Source organism: Tachypleus tridentatus, chromosome 13, assembly GCF_004210375.1.
Source record: "Tachypleus tridentatus isolate NWPU-2018 chromosome 13, ASM421037v1, whole genome shotgun sequence".
Taxonomy (NCBI): domain Eukaryota; kingdom Metazoa; phylum Arthropoda; class Merostomata; order Xiphosura; family Limulidae; genus Tachypleus; species Tachypleus tridentatus.
The window spans coordinates 200,117,984-200,139,716 of record NC_134837.1 but is presented as its reverse complement, the minus strand read 5'-3'; the positions used below and the strand labels follow the sequence as shown (position 1 = coordinate 200,139,716).

The 21,733-nt window shown below is 35.5% G+C and overlaps 1 protein-coding gene across 1 annotated transcript in view; it reads right to left on the bottom strand.

Moving 5' to 3' along the window:
- LOC143237795 (DNA topoisomerase 3-beta-1-like) overlaps positions 1–21,733 on the bottom strand; it is a 42,997-nt gene that overhangs the window by 7,758 nt on the left and 13,506 nt on the right. The window contains 9 exon segments of the mRNA XM_076477390.1: positions 2,536–2,716; positions 6,414–6,631; positions 8,516–8,725; positions 10,231–10,386; positions 10,388–10,417; positions 11,224–11,305; positions 11,307–11,342; positions 12,849–12,932; positions 14,007–14,205. Of these exon segments, the coding sequence (XP_076333505.1) occupies positions 2,536–2,716; positions 6,414–6,631; positions 8,516–8,725; positions 10,231–10,386; positions 10,388–10,417; positions 11,224–11,305; positions 11,307–11,342; positions 12,849–12,932; positions 14,007–14,205 (1,196 nt within the window).

The window sequence follows — 21,733 nt, the reverse complement described above, 5'->3', positions numbered from 1 at the left end:
TGTTAATTGTATATTGTTTAACCTTGTTACCAGTGAAGTTTCTTTTTATCTTCCATTTTATTTTGTTTCTAAATACAATTGTCTCTGATTTAGTTCATTCTTTCAAATACAAACCAACTTCTTTACATTCTAACTTCATTATTCTAGAATGGTTATATTACCACTATCACAACCAGCCAATTTCTTTCTGTTCTTCCAACAGCAAAATGTTTTATTTTCATTTTACTCTCATTCTGTAATTTACCATTATCATTCCATTAACAACAAATTATGTCTTTCCATACACACAAGTTAAATGCATTTAAAATATTATCATTCATTAAAGTCCATCTTGCCAAATCCATTCATTCTCTCTCTCTGATGACTGTGTATTGTGTCAATAGCCCTACACCATATATTTTATTGTAAAAGGCTCCTTTCCAAGGTTGGCATATCCAAAGTACACAACTACTCCCTAGTGGTTTTCCAAAATCCATCTTGTACACAAAGACACTTCCCAGTACCCAATTCAAAGGTCTAATCACACAGAAATCCATGACAGCTACCTCTGGCAAACTTTAATACATCTTCATATAAAACAGAATTCTCCATCTGCTTGGGGTACGTCCATATGTCATGGAAACAAGTCACTTTTCCAGATGGAGATCAATCCTGATTATGTTGTGTACCTGGACAATAGGAATAGTTTTTGTCACTGACCTTCACCCTTGTGAATTCTCTCTTGTTATAAGACATCAGACTGTGCTTACACTAGTTGGCATACAACTTGATACAGATGTTCCAAGTTAATCCACATTCCTTTGTTTTCCAGTGCAATTAAGAACAATAAATATCATGGAAATCCTAAATCTCAGATCTCAACATACTTTTATGATTTGATTATTTGAATATGCTCTTCCTAGAAGTGAAAATTTTTCAGTATTAATGCACAACCTACTGAATGACAAACATTTCTGGTACATGCCATTCCACCATAGCAGATCCAGGAATCTGTGATTTTGCGGAGACCTAGCGACTTGTGAGCTAGGCTTATTTTGCGGAGACCTAGCGACATGTGAGCTAGGCTTATTTTGCTGAGACCTAGCGACATGTGAGCTAGGCTTATTTTGCTGAGACCTAGCGACATGTGAGCTAGGCTTATTTTGCTGAGACCTAGCGACTTGTGAGCTAGGCTTATTTTGCGGAGACCTAGCGACTTGTGAGCTAGGCTTATTTTGGGGAGACCTAGCGACTTGTGAGCTAGGCTTATTTTGCGGAGACCTAGCGACCTTGTGAGCTAGGCTTATTTTGCGGAGACCTAGCGACTTGTGAGCTAGGCTTATTTTGCGGAGACCTAGCGACTTGTGAGCTAGGCTTATTTTGGGGAGACCTAGCGACTTGTGAGCTAGGTTAATTTTGGGGAGACCTAGCAACGTGTGAGCTAGGCTTATTTTGCGGAGACCTAGCGACTTGTGAGCTAGGCTTATTTTGCGGAGACCTAGCAACGTGTGAGCTAGGCTTATTTTGCGGAGACCTAGCGACTTGTGAGCTAGGCTTATTTTGCGGAGACCTAGCGACGTGTGAGCTAGGCTTATTTTATGGAGACCTAGCGGCGGTGAGCTAGGCTTATTTTGTGGAGACCTAGCGGCGCAGTGAGCTAGGCTTATTTTATGGAGACCTAGCTGCGTGTGAGCTAGGCTTATTTTGGAGACCTAGCGGCGTGTGAGCTAGGCTTATTTTGGGGAGACCTAGCGACTTGTGAGCTAGGCTTATTTTCTGGGGAGACCCTAGCGACTTGTGAGCTAGGCTTATTTTGGGGAGACCTAGCAACTTGTGAGCTAGGCTTATTTTGGGGAGACCTAGCAACTTGTGAGCTAGGCTTATTTTGGGGAGACCTAGCGACTTGTGAGCTAGGCTTATTCTGTGGAGATCTACCGACTTGTGAGCTAGGCTTATTTTGTGGAGTATAACATGTTCACATGGTGTAGTTATAAAGAACCAAAACTGTGCCAACATCAATGTAACATGCACTCAGTTTGTTTAAGAATATTTGTGCAATACAATACAATGGACTGTCTACACTTGTACATCTTTATTCATGAGCCAATGGACTAACAACATTTTTCTTGTACACTTGTTTTTTTTATTTGAAAACTATCAATTCTTTGTTATAGGTTAAAGAACAAAACAAAGTACACTCCATCTTACTTCAACTTTCTTCTGATCACTGGAGTAACTTGAAAATATAATAATTTAAGTCACTCTACCCAAACTCTCTTACATCTGCTTTCTGAAACTATTTTAAAAATATCTTTTCAGATTCACTTTTAATTTTAGTGACAAATGGTGAGGTAAAACATGACTTACAGAATTCTTACTTTAATATTTTCTTCAATATTGGAAAGATAAAGGAATAATCAGTTTAGAAAACTTACCTCTGTTCTCTCGTAACTATTAAAAGAACATAAAACATTTCTCACACACCTATCATTGTGTGACTTTGTGTTACAACTGACCTGTATATAATTTGGTACTGAAAACCTGTGAAATACTCACCTTACTTTTATTTCCTCCTGACCACTGAAGTAATTCAAAATCATCCAGAGGGCATTTTAATTCTCTGTAAATTCTAACACTGCCATTCTGTGGTATAGAGAGGGTTTCATCACATTGGGAACAATGAAGTCTACTGGGCTTTGTAGCTATCAATTTCATGTAACGGCGACACTTCCCACATCTGAAAGGGAAAATACAGTTTCACCTCACTCTAGTGAAGGCTATTTGATGTCTCTTGATCGACTAGGATCACAACAGTTTTTTTTTTATAGAATGGAAACGAAGGGGACTACTCTACTGTTTATACCATAAATTAAGTCTCTGTTGTTGCCGGATCAAATATTTTTTAAACACTTAACATTAAAAAATAATGATAACTTCATCTCTGTATGTTTAATTCAAAACAGTTTTTAAACCATGAGCACACAGAGAATGTATGGCTTTCGCTTTACTAGGTCACACACTAGATTAGATGATCAATGCAACTTTTGTACACTTTAAATATAACACCAGTAAACATCTCATTATACGAAAGGTAAATCTATGTTTTTGCATGTTAGTTTTACAATGTTTTCTTACTTTGCAAGTATTTGACTTTTATGGCAAAAACGAATCAATCATTTTACACATCAACTTTCATCTAGTATTTGATAAAGATGCATTACATTAATAAAGAATGCAATAAGTATCAATGCATTTATTTATTTATTTTTTCATCTCCAACAAATATGTAGTTTAGGGATTTTCCTTGTAATACAGTTCTGGTTTCAAGCAACACAACTGTGCTTACTGTCTGGATATTTTACTCATGTAATATACACAAGTATCTTAATAAGCATGTACTACTTCACATGCTCTACAAAGAAATTTATGCAGCACACAGAAGTTTTGAGTAGTTATAATGGTCAGTGTGTTTGAAAGAACAACACCTACATTATAATGTACAAGTTTTGTCTAGTTATAATGGTCAGTGTGTTTGAAAGAACAACACCTACATTATCATGTACAAGTTTTGTCTAGTTATGACAGTCATGGTATTTGGAAGTACAAAGGCAACTATATTATTAAGTAGTAAAATTAAAAATCAAATATGTTTAATAGGTAATTGGGAAAAAGCTTCCTGGTACAAAGTTTAGAAGCTTAAAAAAAGTTTTACAGTTTTCAACAGAAAGTTTAATAATTTAATCCATGACAGAGTTGGATCAAGTGATACGTTCTAAACAAGTTATCAAAGTCACATTCTTTTAACCCAATGTTTTTGAATAACTAAACACAAATATTAAACACAACAGTGAATAAACAGCAAAAAGAATTATGTACCAGTTTGATCAGAAAACAATACAAACCTTTAACTGTAACAAAATGTACACCACTATTGTATAGAATGTAATAAGTAATGTTTTTGAAACTAAAATTATTAATTATAATACATTGCTTTGTTTCCTATTTATTTTACCATAATACTAGGTATTCATTACATATTTTAATCACATGATGCAGCCACGTGTTGTTACATCATCATGGTTGACCTGGAGTTCAAGCTGTGTGAACATGGTGTTTGCAGTCTTGTAACAGAAAAGGGAGTGAAAATCTCATTACAATCTAAGCCTTAACCATGGTTGACAAGTCTTTATGTGGAAAACTTCTGTGAGTTTTCTAATTTTTCCCAGTGTTTTTTTAGTGTGTTATACTTGTAACTGGTTCCAGATGATAATGCAATTGGTATCGTAACTGTTTTCAGCTAAAAGTTGTTTTTTTCTGGTAAAAGAAGTCAGTGGCGTATGATATTCTCTGAATCATTAGTTATCAATACATGAATAGTGATGGTACATTGTATCAATCCTCATTTCTGTAAAGTTATACCTAGCAACATTTGCTACAAGTGCAAGTTTGCTCTGTGTATTTTCATAAAATTTGGTCAGCATTTAGTAAACTTTACAAGACTGCTGTACCCAAACATTGACTGGTTTGTTGTTAGGAATTTAATGGCACAAAGTAAGGAGACAATCTGTGTCAAACTACTGCTAATTTTGATTCAAAAGTAATAAAAGCAAAAGTAAAATGTGGTTAAAAAAGTAAAAAAAATAAAACAAACCAAAAACTGAATGCTGCTTGTATATAAAGTTAAAAAACTGAAAGGACCTAAAATGATCAATGGCATGTACAAAGAAAAAACATAATCAATACAGAGAGTATAACCATCACAAATAACATCACACAACATTAAAGGTGAATACAGTGACACCAGAATAATAAAACGTGGACAGTGATTTGAGTATCACAAAGGTCACACATTAGCAAGATAACTTCCTCTCTTTCTCCCTCTTTGGTTCTCAGAGAACCACAAGGCTAAACAGCAACAGGCTTTATCTGGAAAACCTTGTTATTATGTAGCTCACTTCAAACCAACTGCTAACTGACATGAAGCTGTGCCTTAATGAGAGGTCTGTAGTCCATATAAGGAATAGGCAGGGCTGTGACAAAGTCAGAGCAGATAGACTAATCTGTAGTGTAAACAAGCTTGGTTCTTGCAAACACCAACATATCTGGGAATCAAGAAAACTAAATAGATATGGATGACATAAAATTCTGAATGTCTAAAGGAACTGGGTAAGAACTGGCATTAAGTGATGCCAGAGTCAAAAAACTAAGTGAGTCAGTATATATATAGTACAGTTTTTATACTGTTATGCTTCTACAAATTCTAGGGCAAGATAAATGGCTTACAACTCAACAGTGAGTACAAAATCTGTAGAATGGGACCTGTGAACAACTACTGAGCCACAACAACCATGGCAGAGCCCACAGAGTCACCTGACTTAGAACCATTCATAAAAATGGAAACAGAGGAATAGCTTGAAGGATGCTCAGTATAGAGATGACTGCACTTCCAATAAGAAGTATCCATGTTCTTCAGAAAATTCAGAGAAATGTCACAAGTGAGAATGGTAACAACCCATGGTGATCCTTGGAGTCATCTATATCATTTGAGCTCACAAGTGTGTCTTCTGGTTTTAGGATTGTTCAATTTCTCTGCTAAAAGTAGTAGAGTTTATTATATTAGTTTCAGTGTTGTTTTTTGAAAAGTATAAAATGGTGGTAAGGTTGATGGTTGATGAAGAGGAGAGTCTATGACATTGATGATTGGTTGGAGACGAATTTCGGATTTGTGAATTTTAGGTAGTCTATCAAGTTGTGGCAGCTTTTCCTGGAGGTTTTGGTGAAATACTTTCTTTTTTTTTATGTAACTTCACAATACTGCAAGTCAAACTTAGTTCACTTCATCAGTATAAAAGAGGATTTGGCAGGCATTTTAAATGGTTGCAATTAAGTCTGTGGTTGGGATTCTTTTTGGAGTTCGGGCAAAGTTGAGGCCAAATGGAAGGACTTTCTCTACGTCTTAATGGAACAAAATTATGACATTGACCACCTCAACTGGAACTAACAACAAACATTAGATATTGAGGAACACTGGAAACTTCAAAAAACTGTTTCTAAATTGAGAGTCATCAACCTGTTCTCAACCACAATCTTCAATTAGATTTTAACAAAATTAGTACATTGCCCACATTATAAGACTACAAATACCTGTGACAACACAGCTTGAACTACAGGTCAACTATGATGATGTCACAATACTTCAACTTTTTATTTTTATTTCCTCTTGTACTGTATAAAGTTTTCCAGGTATTTCTCATAAGCCAATTAATAAAAGAAAAGTATGGCCTTCCTGACAAGAGTTTTTTAATTTCATAACATACAGTTTCTGTTCTATTATTCAAACAATCTGTTATTATTTTGATCTCAGAACTGTAATAAAGACACTGTTTACATTAATATACCTGTGACTCATAATTTAGTTTGTATTTTCACTTTACCTGGACAAAGGTTTTCCACTGGCAGATATTGGTGAAAAGGACACTTCAAATAACTCATCCATTCCTTGAATATTTGTAACAAAGTAGTGGAATTTTAACTCAAAGATAGTTAATGTATGTTGAAGAACAGCAATAAACTCTGCCTGACCCCGAGCTATGAGATTAAGCTGCTTTTCAACTGCTGCTCGCATGGTGGGGAGTACCAGGTCAGGATCGATCTACAACAGAACAATCACAGAATTTAATTTTAGTAACATGGTGAGGAGTGCCAGGTGAGGATTGATCTAAAATAGAACAATCACACAATTTAATTTTAGTAACATGGTGGGGAATACCAGGTTGGGATCGATTTACTACTATTTATAGCAATTGTACATTTTTAACACACACTTGAAGCATTTGAAAAGAAACAACCTAGATTTTTAAATACCTGTTTTAATTTTCAGTTTTGCAATTACCAAATAATTCGTTATCAATTTATTTCATTATCTTTATCTTTGTGAATTAAATTTAATGCAATATTTTTAAGTAACTCTCATGGGAAAGTATTTCATTGACAGTTTTTCTCTTAAAAGTCCTATAAACAATTCATCTCTCTTCCAAATATATCTTTTATAAACAATAGTAAATCCAGTAAAGCCACAAATACAAATTTTGCTTCAGTTCATTTCCATATTTCATTCTAGTTTTGCTTAATTTTGAACAAAACCCGGATTTAACACTGTTGAACGTCATTTTAATCTCTCTTAACTTTAAAATAAAACAAGCTTATTTTAACACTGTTGAACATCACTGCTTTGTTTTAACATACAATTTGTTTGTAAGTGTTAAACATCATCATATCAGCTGTTAACTTAAATGCACAATCTGTTTTAACAGTGTTAAACATAATCTAATTGTCCCCTAAGTTTAAAATGCAGATAGGTTTCGATACTGATGAACATGATTACATATATTTGATTTTTCAAACTCAATTCCATATTCCAGAAAAACTTTTACCTGAATTCTTAGAAAATTTTATCTTTTTTAAAATGTATTTCAGAAACCATGGAATAAAGTTGTTAAAGCTATTCCATTTTCTTCTTTCATACACCGAGAAAAAAAGGATGAAAGCTTTTCCATTACAAATTGGCAAAAAGTTGTTCTTTTTAAAAGTGAATCTTTCAAGATTAAATGAGTTTAAGGTTGTGTCTTCCTCTTAATGTATTTGGATATCTACTGCCTCCCTTTTTAATTGCACCCATCTTGTACATACATTTGATGAGCCCAGATTGAGCATATTACAATCATGACAATCTAGTCACTTTATTTTCAACTTTATTCTTTTAAGACTATTATATCCTTGTATTTGTTTAATTTCTCAATTCCTTACTTTGAAAAATTAAGTAATTTTATTGTATTCTATACAATTTATGTTGAGCCAAATCTCAGCAGTAAAACCCAACATCTCTCCTCTCTAATGGTGATCTGCCTCAATATTTATGGTAATATAGTGTATAACTACAATTGCTTGGATGATTTAACTTACCTTAAATATAACCTGCATTACTACTAAACAAATGTAATCGTATATATTTACAAATCTCATATTATCTGACAATTTTGTCTTGTATTTAATGTACATTGCAGCTGATATTACAATGCTTCTTTGTGTAGAAATGAATTACGATCCTCCTGTTTGACTGAGGTGCATCTCACTTGTTTGTTTTGCCTTATTTTGCCATTAGATAAACTCTGTAGTGACTAAGGATTTGTTTTATGTTAAGCATAAAACTACACAGTGGGCTACCTGTGTTGTGTCCACCCTGGACTTTGAAATCCAGTTTGTAGCATTGTAAAACTTCAGATTTACAACTAAGCCCTTGGGGGGGGGTGTAACTAAGAAAGGTAAATCTTAGTAAAAACCCTACACAAACTACAGTGTATGTGTGTGTGAAGAGGTAAAACTAGAGACAAACTGAAATGATAAATCCATGCTCCAGTAAGAAGAGGCAATGTATATAAAATTACTATATACAGTCATTAGTGCAGACAAAATAAAAACATTCAAACACAAACCTTCTCTAATTTTCATATCTCACTGAAAAAAATACCAACATTACCTTTTGATAGCCATGAACCAGAACGATTCCAAGAGGAGTAGGAATCAATTTTCTTCCACTTCCAATGGTTACATAGTTTCTCTGGCAAATATTGTTGATGTGAACTGGAATAGAAGCATCTGTTCCTATGCCATGTTGTTCCATTAAAGTGATTAATTCAGCTTCAGTGAGGTAATCTGGTGGGCCCGTTTGTCTTTCAACAAGTTTCACCTATATTTTAGATATATTTTGATATTACAAACAAATTTAATTCTTTCTTCACTTAATCTGAAGTGTTTTAACTAAAATATGCAAGTATCTTTACTATGTAAGATATCAAGGCCAGATGGACTGTATGCACCAATTTCTGAAAGCCATCCTTTATACAAATAATATTAAGGCAAAGGATGAGAAACTTTGAAAGACATTGTAAAGATCATTCTTTACGTGAAACATTAATGATATCAGAAAAACATGCAGGTTCAAGAAGTCTGAATATAAAATGATAAGAACCATATAACCTGAGCACTTGAAGGATGGTGTAATTCATTCAGTTTTGTGGGTATGTGAAAGAATTTTTTAATAATTTTGTCTGCATAAAGCAGAAATAAATTTACAATTTCTGACCCATTCTATAGCATAGCTCAAGTTGGGATAATTCACCACGAGGCATTCTCTGCTAAGGTTTTCTTGATCACTAGTGAAATATTTGATTCTACAATATTTTCCAAATCACATTCAGCCCACAACTTCAGCTAACATCCAACAATATAAAAATAAGAAAATTTCTACAATATCTACCTGTTGAACACATTATTTAATGTCCATTTAAAAAGAAATTTACCAATGTAAATATCTACGTATCAGGATAGCTGGTTTGGGTATTATCACTTTTCCTAATAAACCAGTAAAAGTGTTAATACCCATACCAGCAATCCTGAGATACATTTTTACTTCAAGTGGGTTTCTTGTCAACACGAATGTAAATATCTCTTTATACTTATCACGACTTAGGCTTTACTTGGAATACTGTGTACAATTCTGGTCTCCATGTCTAAGATTTGTATTTACTGGAAAATTTCTGAATGGGGATCAGTAGGTTGAAATTCAGGGATAGAAAAGTTAATTTATGGGGGTTCATAAGAAAGAGGTTTCTGACTTTTTTGCACAGTAATTTGAAGAAAATATAATATGAAAACACAAGTTTAAGATCTGAAAAAGACTGGCTCCATTCAGTTTTATTCTTACAAGAGTTTGAAAAGGAAACAAAAATTAAAAAAAAAGGAAAGTTTAAATTTTTAACTTTATTTAAAGGGTGGGGGTGTGCAGGAATAGTTTTGAAGCAGCAAATGGCTCCTTGCTAGTTATATTTTATGTTATTACACTATATTTACTAAAAATAACCATCCTTCGTTTTAAAATACTTCAATATTTAAAATATTTCTTTAAAATCTTAGATTTCTAATTATTTAACCCATATGTACCTTCTCTGTTGTGGCAAAAATGTTATCTTTTGTGACAAAACTTTACATTTCACTTCAAAAATTATAATGTATGAACTTGGTTGACCAAGCTTTAGACACAAGATTTTCAAGATATTTCTCATATAACATAAACATCACTCTTTTTCACATATGCATCTCTACCTACACTTTATAATAAGAAACTTGCAAGTTACCCACATGATTGATAGTTTTTTTTTGTTCTTTTGTTTTGTTTTACATTTGCAAACTTACTTCTGTAACTCCACAAACATCTCCCTTCTTTAGAGAAGGCAGAGTTTCTTCAAGTCCCATGCCTTGCCACGCCACATCACTTTCAGTGAATCCAGGATCTAGGAGAGCTTTTCCTGTGGAGGTGAAAATTTCTCCACCAAAACTAAAAGTCACCGTAGGTTTGCAAGAATTTCAGATCAGAGCTGACCTAATCAAATAAAAAATTAGGGCAAAATCAGGAGCATACAGAAAAACTGGCCACTACCATATGGGTTATTTTATTGCTATGAATTAAGTTGTTTACAAAGTTTTCAAAATTAATTTCACAATGGAAAATTACATATATTAAATTTATAAAATTATATGCCATTCATTGCAAAACAATTTTACAACATAAATCTAAGCAAGATGCAAATAAATTAGACTATCTGCCCGATGTCACTGAGTAAAAGAAATATCAAATAATAAGACAAATTCTACAATATGGTGATGTAAGTAATTTCATAAAATGGATATATTCTACACAGTATTCATTTTCACAAGCAAAGAGGAAGGGCACTGATATGATTTACTATTTATAAACTCAGTAAAACCAAGCTTCTGTGAAAGTTCAATTTTAGGAAAAAGCCTCCATTACGGCACAGTTTACCCCAGCAAAAGCCTCCATTACGGCACAGTTTACCCCAGCAAAAGCCTCCATTACGGCACAGTTTACCCCAGCAAAAGCCTCCATTACGGCACAGTTTACCCCAGCAAAAGCCTCCATTATGGCACAGTTTACTCCAGCAAAAGCCTCCATTACGGCACAGTTTACTCCAGCAAAAGCCTCCATTACGGCACAGTTTACTCCAGCAAAAGCCTCCATTACGGCACAGTTTACTCTAGCAAAAGCCTCCATTATGGCACAGTTTACTCTAGTAAAAGCCTGTATTACTACAGCTTCAGTAAAAGCTGTATTACAGAACAATTTTAGTTTGTATAATTACTATAAACTTATGTGAAAGAGCTACCTACTGTGGCAATAAAATGTCTTGTGATGTAATCATAAAGCCTCCATGCATCTCCATCAAGTTCTGACCTTGAAGCACTCTCATTGAGTTATAGGAGGATGGTCCCCAGCATCAAATCCCTTCCTGAAGTTTTTCAAGAGTAATTTTACCTTTTTCTTGTGTGATAACTTAATTAAAAAAATATATCATAATAACTAAAATTCTTAACTTAAAGAAATTTTTTTTCTGTAACATCCCAAAACTATTTGACATAATTCACAAGTGGAGTGCAAATTGTGTCCTTATTCCAGCAAACAAATAGTACAATTTAATAAAACAAATGAAAAATGTTTTTTTTACTTTTATAACAGTATCAAATAATTATGGTTTTGGTCAGAATATCTATTGTTTACATAACAAATGATAGTTTTATAATCATTGAAGAGAGAGCCTGAGAAAAATTAAGAATCACAATTTTCCTTTTGAGAGAGAAATTAGTGAAAAAAAAGGGACTTCCTCTATCAATTTATTGAAAGAAATGTGTTGAGGAAAGGAACATAGAGGGAGACACATGCATCGAGAGGAAAACATTGTGAACATATACATGTCAGTATTACATATATACGCAAACACACATCTATATTTAACTATACAGTTTATACAAAAACTATTCGTTAATTACAAAAATAAGGAAAAATATGCACATTAGGCTTAGATCTGACATTAATATTTATTAAAAATACATTAGTTATGGACCTTGAAACCAAGAAAGACTTTATTAAAACTCATAAGTAAAGCGTATATGTACGTGAATGTTCCCTAACACAGCAAAGCATTTATGCACGTGAATGTTTCCTAACACAGTAAAGCGTTTATGTATGTGAATGTTGCCTAACATAATATCTGATGTTTGTTTTTGTCTCACTTATAAATGAAATATAATCATGTATGGTTGCAAAAAGCCCAGTATTTGCAGCAGCACAAGTTTTAAAACAAATGTCTAATGTGCCAGTACTAGAACTCACTTGAACCCTTACTTTGGATGTAAAAAATTAATACCTACTTTACTATTAGCCAATTAACAAGGTTACATCCATCAGATAGTTTGAATTTTGTACTGTAGCCAAATAATGCTAGGTCTAGCAGTTAGTTTGAGACTTCTACTGTAGCCTTTTATTACCTTTGGTGGCTATAGTGTACACTTCAAACTAGCCACTGCATGTAATCTTGTTCGACACCAGGCTATGTTATCAATATAGCAGAAAAACCAGTAGCCATAAATATGAAACCATCAGCACTAAACTCACATTCACCCCACTTTCCCTTTAAATTTGAAAATTTCTGTCATATAAAAAACAAAAATCCCCTATTCTACACACATCTACTTTGATATAAAATTCAAATATGTGGTATTGTAGCAAAACCTGATGAAACTAGGTTTATTATTTTCTTCAAACAGTAACATCAGCTGAACGAGCAGGTTATGAACAACAAATGATCCAATGTAAATTTAATGTAAACATTTGTAATGATAAAAATAAAATTCTATTTTCAAGTAATAATACCAACCTAGCACGTCATAAATAGCATGTTTTTTTAAAGCAATTATATCATAATACACATTAAAGTAATTAAACAATTATGTTTTACCTTGGTTTAGTTAATCCAGTTTTTAAGAGTTCTTTTACTTCTCCACCCCATTCAGAATTATTCTGTTGTTGTTTTAAAGCTCCACTTTGAAAAACAAACAAATCAAAGAACATTTAATAACATACATTATGTTTTGATACAGAATTAATATCTTTAAGCTAATCCATAAAAATATTTTACGTGTCATTTCTCTTAGCAATGCTACAGTTCAATCCAAAATAGTTTGAGAAGGTTCATCAAATGTCAAGATAATATTAGTTCAGAAGTGTCATTCTACTTAACGTGTGTGTTCATGTACAATAATAACTACTAAAAATCTGGGTATACAGTACACTGGAATATTAAAAATTTTAATAAGATGCGACTTTTGATTCTCTTAGCCTGAAAGTGATTGCTGAAGAATCGATAGCTAGTTTCCACTAAAATCTTTAACATTCTAATGTAGTATATACTTACTATTGAAAGAAAACTGTTCATCAGACTTCAATGCTTAAGCATTGATTTTCATATACAAATACTACTTTACAGAAAATGTCAGTTACTTGTGCTAAATAATGTCACAGATTTTAAATAAAAATGCCTGAAACAACTCTGCTAAGTATTATTTAACTTTCAATTATAAACGACAGAAAATTTAAACTAAAATTGATCAAATTTCAAAAATATACATTTTATAAATACAACCTTTACAAATTCTGTTACCTTGTTTAATCATTTCACTGTACTCTGAAAATTGCACACTAAAAAATTGTTTATAAACAGAATTAAAATTTTACATATTAAGAGAATTTCATAAAAAATATGGGATATAATAAGTCTTTTTCAGTAATTAATATACATGTGGAGTTTAGATTTAAAAACGATTACATGAAATTCATTTATGAGTGTTTCAAATAAAATGGTAAAAATCAATAGTATTATAAGAGTAGTATAAGTGTATAGTTAAACATTTAATTACAACCATTCAACATAGAACAAAATAATGAAACCAACTCTTAAGCCATTTATAAATATAAAATGATTTATCTTTTATAAAAACAATATCACCAGGAATGAACACTAGTTCTAACTGTCATTAAATATTACTCCACACTTTCTATTCTGTATTAATTTTAACTGAAAAAACAAAACATTATTTCAATAGACACCATAGCTTACACTAGATCAAAGTTTTCCAGTACTGTGTTGTTTCTGTACAGAGGATAACTGATATATCCCAGTACATACAGTTTTTCTGCTACCTGCATAGCATGATGAGGGCCCATACCCAATCCTGAGCTTGCCACACGCATCAACTCCACAGTGTTCAGTGCCTGAGGCTTCTGGCGAGTCTTTTCTTTCTGAGAAGTTCCAGTAACTCTGTAAAAAAAATATAAAACTATGCAAAGTTTAATCTTGAAAACTGAACAATTATATTAATAAGACATGGCATTACAGTTTCCACACCCTGCAAGGAGAGGTTTTACTTTATAGTGGCCAATCCCAGGTGATAAAAAACTATAACATCCCATACACTTGAAATAGGTTTACTAAAGTTACAAAGTGATAATAAAAATCTCAAAACAAAATGTCTAATCTAGCTTGTATTTTTGATAACAATACCCAATTTTGTTCCACAGATAAAAGACAAAAAATGAAGTATAAGTTGTCTTGAAGAAATGTTACATGTCATTAACACTTCACATGAACCATTTAACTAACTTCATAACAATAAAATAATCATCACAGTTTCCACATTATAACTTTCAATGTGGTATGGGTATATTCATGAAATTTAATAAGTCCTTTGTACACAAATAACTAAATTATCATTAACTGTTTTTGCTAAAGATTTGTCTTGAATATATAAAGTCATAGTGTTGGTAGCCTCAAGTGAAAGTGAATTTTATGTGATTTAAAAAAATACTTGTTATTCATCTGAAAATTTTCAAATGCATTTGTGTTATCTCTCAAACATCCTAAATAAATATCACACATTCCTTCCATAAAATTGTTTTATTTCTTATTTTCTGTTTCTAACTCTTTATGGACTTGGTTGATTTCACTGACCTTGTAGCCATCATAAAAAATACGAAATAAAAGTAAATTTCCCTCTTTTTATTCTTTTTAGAAGAGTATAGAGGAGACCTAAAGGGTAAATGTCACAATTTTAATACCAGAAGAAATTGGAGTTTTTGAAATATTTTGTATAACATTAAAGACTTAAAACGTATATAATATTAACATTTGATTTATCAACCATATTTTGATGCCAAGTTAATTTGTATATATTGATAACAGTAGTTTAACCAACTTTTAAATATAACTCTCTAAAAAGCTGCAACATCCATATTTTGAACTGTCCGTAAAGAGAGGGTTAATGGTATACAACTTTTTTGAAGAAATCTGCAATGATATCCAGAATATATTAAGGTGATTATTCAAAATGAAAGTTACAAACATCATGCTCCTAACCCTTAACATTTTTTGTATGTGTGAAAAAACCCTTGTGGTGAAAGTTTAAGTCATTTGGACTAAATTTAAAGGTTACACATGGAGTTTGTAATTTCATGTAATGTAACTCACATAAATGTTTGGAGTTGATTATTTATTCTCCACTGCTATACTTGTGATTTTGACCATTCCAGATGACCTTGTTATGTACTGTACTACACATTTTAAAGTTGTTTTTCATTATGTAGAGTACAGCTGTAAATGGGTGTATGCAGAAAAGTGGGACAAGTTTATTTATTTAATTAGTATTAATATTTATTATTTACAGTAAATATCTTTCATTAAATTATAATCAATTTCATGTATTTTTTCAAAACAATTGATACCTATCAGTGATTGATCACAACAATTCATTCTAAGGATTACCTTTGCAAACCAGATGATGGAATTAAAAGAACAAAACTTCCTTCTAAAGGACAAGTTCTTTCATTCTTTCTGCACCTTCACATTAAGGAGGAGAAGACAATAATGGAAAGAGCCACAACAGTGATCATGCATGTAACAGAATTCTGGGAGAAAGCAAGAATTTCAATGATCCACAAAGATTATGCAATAACTAAAGTAGAGAAGCTGTACACAGTTTATCAGAGTTTGAGGAAAGGGAAAAACAGAAGATCAGCTCCATAGATAAAGAAGGAGAATGACTTTGAAGCAGAAATGTCCAACTTGTTTGACATAGCCACTTCTGATGTCCTCACAAATAAGGACAAATCGAGAAGACCGAGAATTCCCGATTACTCAATGGGAAACATGTCGTAGAGAAACAATGGGACCAACTGTTGCTGAGCAAGCTGCAAAAAATAGCCAATCTCTGAAGAGGAGGAAAATGGAAGAAGGACAAAGAAGTCAATGGGAGAAGGAAGCCACAGCATTCTCAAACACAGTACAATTGGAGTCATCTTCCAGAAGCAGCTCAGACGAATTTCCAAATTATGTGGAAGATTCTGCTGTTGCCATTGAAGGAGTCAGACTTTCATAATGTCTCATAGCCAAAAATAACATAATATCTTGATCACTATCTATGGCTCTTGAAAGGACAAAGCTGTCAGACAGGGCTGCTACTTGCTTTGTCACAGAAATGATACATTCAATTGGTCAAAATCCTGAAGAATTGAACATCAACTGCTCCTCCATCCACCACATGCATCAGAATCACCAGAAATTATTCACAGAAACAAAGAAGGCAGAGTTTCATGATGATATACTTTTGATTGTCTGCTGGAATGAAAAACTCCTCAGGAACTTGACAACTAAGGATTGACTGATTTAGCGTTTTATGGCACAAAGCAGCTAGGCTATCTGTGCCAAACATCTGGTAAAAAGGTAAAAATAAATTAAATATAGTAAAATACAGAAAAGGAAATGAAGGTAAAACAAAACATCAATGAAAAACAGAAAAAGCATAAAAGCAATGTTGACACCTAGTTTACAATGGTAAGAGAGAAAGCAGAGTAAAAGAAGTTGTAAAGTACTTACTCTAGCAAAATGGTAATGATCATAACCCGCCAGGAAGACTAACAGGTAAGTTCAAGAACATCCGTCAGTCACCTGAAGTTGGCCTTTCCAGTCCTGGTTCTGGGTTATGTGTCATAGTAGCCATTATCAAAATTTAAAATAATAGAAGGTTTTAAAGACATATAGCAAAATTGTAATAATGAGTAGCCAAATGTCCAGTAAAAAGGTAAAAGTAAAGTAAATGTAGTAAAATTTGTAAAAATACACAAAGGTAAAAACAAAACAGCAATTAAAAACAGAAAATTGCAGCCACCGAACCGCAGCAAACCATAGCAGAGCCCACTGAATTACCCGATTTAGAACCATCAGTATAAATGGGAATGAAAAGATTGTTTGAAAGATGTTCATTAAATAAATGCCGGTACTTCCAATCTGGAGTATCTGCCCGCTTAAGATGACTGAAAGAAAGGTCACATTTGGGAGCTGTAATAAGCCATGGTGGGATGGGCTGACCTGTGGAATCTGCAATGTTATCCAAGGACAGACCCAAGTCATCCAATTGCGCCTGGATGTGAAGGCCAAACGGAGCTTGGTAGATCATCTGTTCTGAAAAAGTACGACCCACTGAGGAAGGAAAACAAATCCCCAGGTGGGATGCTTTGGTAAGGAACAAAGTTTCAAAGAATATAGTAAAGATAGTTGCAAACGACGAAGGTGCAGAGAAGGTTCATGAGATTCAACGTATATAAGCTTTGAACTGGAGAGGTGCAGAAAGCCCAAGTGCAGAGTCGAAGTCCTTGGTGATAAATGGGGTCTAGCAACTTTAAGGCCAAGGGTCTGGCAGAGCCATAGACCATTGATCCATAGTCGAGTTTTGATCGAATAGGAGCACGATATACTTTTAACACAGAACATCAATCTGCCCCCCAACTGGTAGTAGAGAGGACATGGAGGATGTTCAGTGCTCTTGTGCATTTGACCCGTAGCTGCTTTAAGTGTGGTATAAAGGTCAGCTTACGATCAAAGATAAGCCCCAAGAACTTGGTCTCAGGGACCACTGGCAGCGAAACTTCACCGATATGAAGTTCAGGATCAGGGTGAATACCCCGTTGGCACCAAAACTGCATGCAAACGGTTTTAGAGAGAGAGAAATTAAAGCCGTTCGCCATAGTCCACTTCAGTACACGATTGAGGGCAGTTTGTAGTTGCCGCTCAATATATCTCATGTTCGACGACTGACATGAGATGTGAAAGTCGTCAACATACAGCCCATTCGCAATAGTGAGAGGGAGTTGTTCATTGATGGCATTTATCTTTATACTGAAAAGTGTGACACTCAAAACACAGCCCTGAGGGACTCCAAGTTCCTGTACAAAAGAACGGGAAAGTGTCGAACCCACACTAACTTGGAATCTCCTGTCCATTAAAAATTTATTTAATAAACATGGGTAAATGGCCACGTAACCCATATGTATGGAGGTCTCAAGAAAACGCCATACCTCCATGTTGTGTCGTAAGCCTTCTCAATGTCAAAGAATATTGATACAAGATGTTGGAGTTTGAGAAAGGCTTCTCTGATTGATGCTTCAAGTCGAATTAGGTGGTCTGTAGAGAAGTGCTGTCGTCGAAACCCACACTGGGTGGGCGAGAGGAGGTTGTTTGATTCGAGGAACCAAAGAAGACGAGCATTAACCATTCTTTCTAAGGTCTTACAGAGACAGTTCGTCAAAGCAATTGGACGGTAATTTGAAGGAATCTTGGGATCTTTCCCTGGCTTAGAGAAAGGTAAATTAATAGCCTGGCTCCAGGCATCAGGAAATACATTCTTCTGCCAGATTCGGTTAAAGACAATTAGAAGGACATCAAGAGAAGCAGGAGATAGATGGTGCAGCATGTCGAAGTGTACATCATCAGGTCCAACAGATGTACTGCCAGACCGATAAAGGGCCATTTTCAGTTCCATCAGTGTAAAGGGATAATTATAGTCAAAGAGACAGTCAGTTTGAAAGGAAAGAGGTGAATGCTCTGCCCGAGTCTTGATGGCCAAGAAGGTAGAGGAACAAGCAGAAGTGCTGGATACCCGGCAAAAGCTTTCACCTAAAGTATCAGCGATGTTCCGAACATCAGTCACCTCCTGACCATCAGAGAGTAAGATCGAGAGGCGGACAGAATTGTAGTGCCCACTGACCTTTCGAATCCTGTCCCATATGACCTTGGAACTGGTGGTAGAAGATATGCTAGTTGTGAACTTAATTCAAGATTCCTTCTGGCTTTGACGTCTTACCCACCTAGCATGTGCACGAGCCTGTTGGTAAGGGACGTGGTTAGAAAGTGTGGGATATCTACGAAAAGTATCCCAGGCCCGTTTTTGAGCCTTCCGTGCTAAGTGGCAAGCAGGATTCCACCACGGTTGAGGATATTGTGGAAAACGTGTCGAGGTTTTAGGAATACACTGAGCAGCTACCTCTATACTACAGCCAGTTACCGCTGCCACACAGTCGTCTACTGATGACTGATTCATGATGGCAGGATCAAGTTCTGCAAGAGCAGTGAAAGTGGACTAGTCTGCCTGATCCAGCTTCCACCAGGGCACGTTGGTAGGGTGGCATCGACTACGGCCAGTCTCTCTCAAAAGTATAGGAAAATGATCACTGCCTAGTGAATTATTGTCAACCCTCCATGAAATATGGGAGAAGAATAAAGGGGAGCAAACTGAGAGATCACTAGTGGTAAAAGACTGACTAGGTGCATGAAAATAAGTGGAAAAACCAGTATTGAAAAGAGAAAGGTTGTGATCAGAGAGCATACGCTCTACAGAGCGACCCCTCCCATCAATAACAGCACTTCCCCAGAGGGGATGAAGTCCATTAAAGTCCCCCAGGAGTAGAAAGGGAGACGGCAACTGTTCAACGAGAGCATCAAGGTCTGATTGATTATATGTCTCTCCAGGGGACAGGTAGAGAGAACAAACAGTGATGGTGTGACCCAAGGAAACACGGATGGCTATGGCCTCCAAGGGTGTGTTGAGTGATAAAGACAGGGTGGGCACATGCTGATCAACCAGTAGTGCCACCCCTCCATGTACTCATCCATCACACAGCCTGTCATTTCTGTACAGAGAAAACTGCCAAATGGTGACTGTATTAGCAGGTTTTAGAAACGTTTCTTGTAAGGAAAGACATACAGGATGGTAGGAAGCAATCAGTGTTTTGATATCATCCAGATTAGAATGTAAACCTCGACAGTTCCATTGTATCAAGGTGGCCATTTTTAATGACGGGTAGGCAAAGTGGCTGGAGAACCCTTCTGTTTACGACCACGTATTTTTTCCTTACTGTCCTTAGTTGGAGGATGTCTATCAACCTCCATGGATCCTGCCCTGGGTTGATTAGGCAGGTCTTTGTTATTGGAAGGGGATTCCAGTGACTGAGAATGGGATCGAATGATTGTTTTGCCTCTTGGGGTGGGAGAAAAAGATGTATCAGAAGAAATGCCTGTATTTGAAACTGAAGAATGTGGATCTTGAGGTTTGTTGGAATGTATGGGAGGAACAGAGGTGGGTGTAGAAGTCAATTCATCAACCTTTTTAACCATGGAGGTCAAAAGGCTTTTCATTTGTTTTGAAAATGATTCTCTTGGAGGCACAGAGAGATCTGTCTGCACTCCCACTGTAGTTGTGGAATGAAGCGCAGCAGCATATGTCCGAGATGGAGTTGTGGACAGCAATTTCCGAGCCTCGGGATAACTGATATTATGAGTCATTTTCAAACGCTGCACCTCTTTTTCCTCCAACCATTTTGGGCAAGAACGAAAGTAGAACGGGTGAGAACCATTGCAGTTGATGCAATGTGGGTCCATGTCACATTCATAGGCATTGTGGTCCTTGCCAACACAACAAGCACATGTTAGGGAACCACGACATGATGTCTTGGAGTGGCCCGAACCTCTGACATTGGAAACATCGGAGAGGGTTTGGAACGTATGGCCGTGCCCTGCAAATTAGATAACCTGCCTTGATGGTGGCAGGTGCACGTGATGATGTAAATGTCAAAACGAGGGTATTTGTTGGCAGTGTAACTCCATCTTTGCAAGTGGAGATGCGCCTTATTGCAGAAACTCCTTGAGTGGAGAAACCAGCGAGAATCTCTGACTCGGGAACGTTCTTCAAATCCCTCTCAACAATAACTCGTCGTGATGAATTCGAGGTAGCATGAGGGGTAACCTCAATAGGTATATCCCCAATTGCCGTTGAATTCAAGAGGAGTTCACTGTGGTGGGTTGTGGATGTTTCAACTAATATGTCTCCAGATTGAAGTTTCTTTACTGACTTTGGAGAGCCAGCAAGACCCTCTCGTCCCTTCTGAATAAAAAAAGGGGGACATTTGCTCTAAAGGTTTTTCTGAAAGAGAATGTAATACAAGAAAATGGGGTACGTGTGTTACAGATGTTGAAGATTGCTGCTTGGAGTCTTCAAGACGTGGTCGTTTACCTATTGACTGTTTTTTTCACTATTTTATTTAAATTTTTTGAAGGAGGATCCATCGGAAAAAAGAAAATTTTCGGGACCCACTGACCCCACCCACCATGGAGCCCTACAAGGGGGATGCAATACAATGTAATGAAAGGACAATGCAGGAATGCCAGGGTTTCGTGAGCACTATATCCAAACACCAGCATCAGGCACAATGTCCACAACACCCGTTGAGAACGTCCAACACTGGTACTTGGTTTAGTCTAGCCCAAGTGGACCAGCCGATTGACACAAGAGGGGCCGGGCCACCCAAAGGCCACCCGTCTACAGGAATTCAAGGCCAGAATGGTGTGTTAGGGTTGGACCCCTCAACCACCAGGATCCTCTCCTCCCCTTCATGGGTCGCCACGCACGGCAAACACGTGGGTGGATGTTTAGATCCCAGAGCTTTCACTACACTCATGAG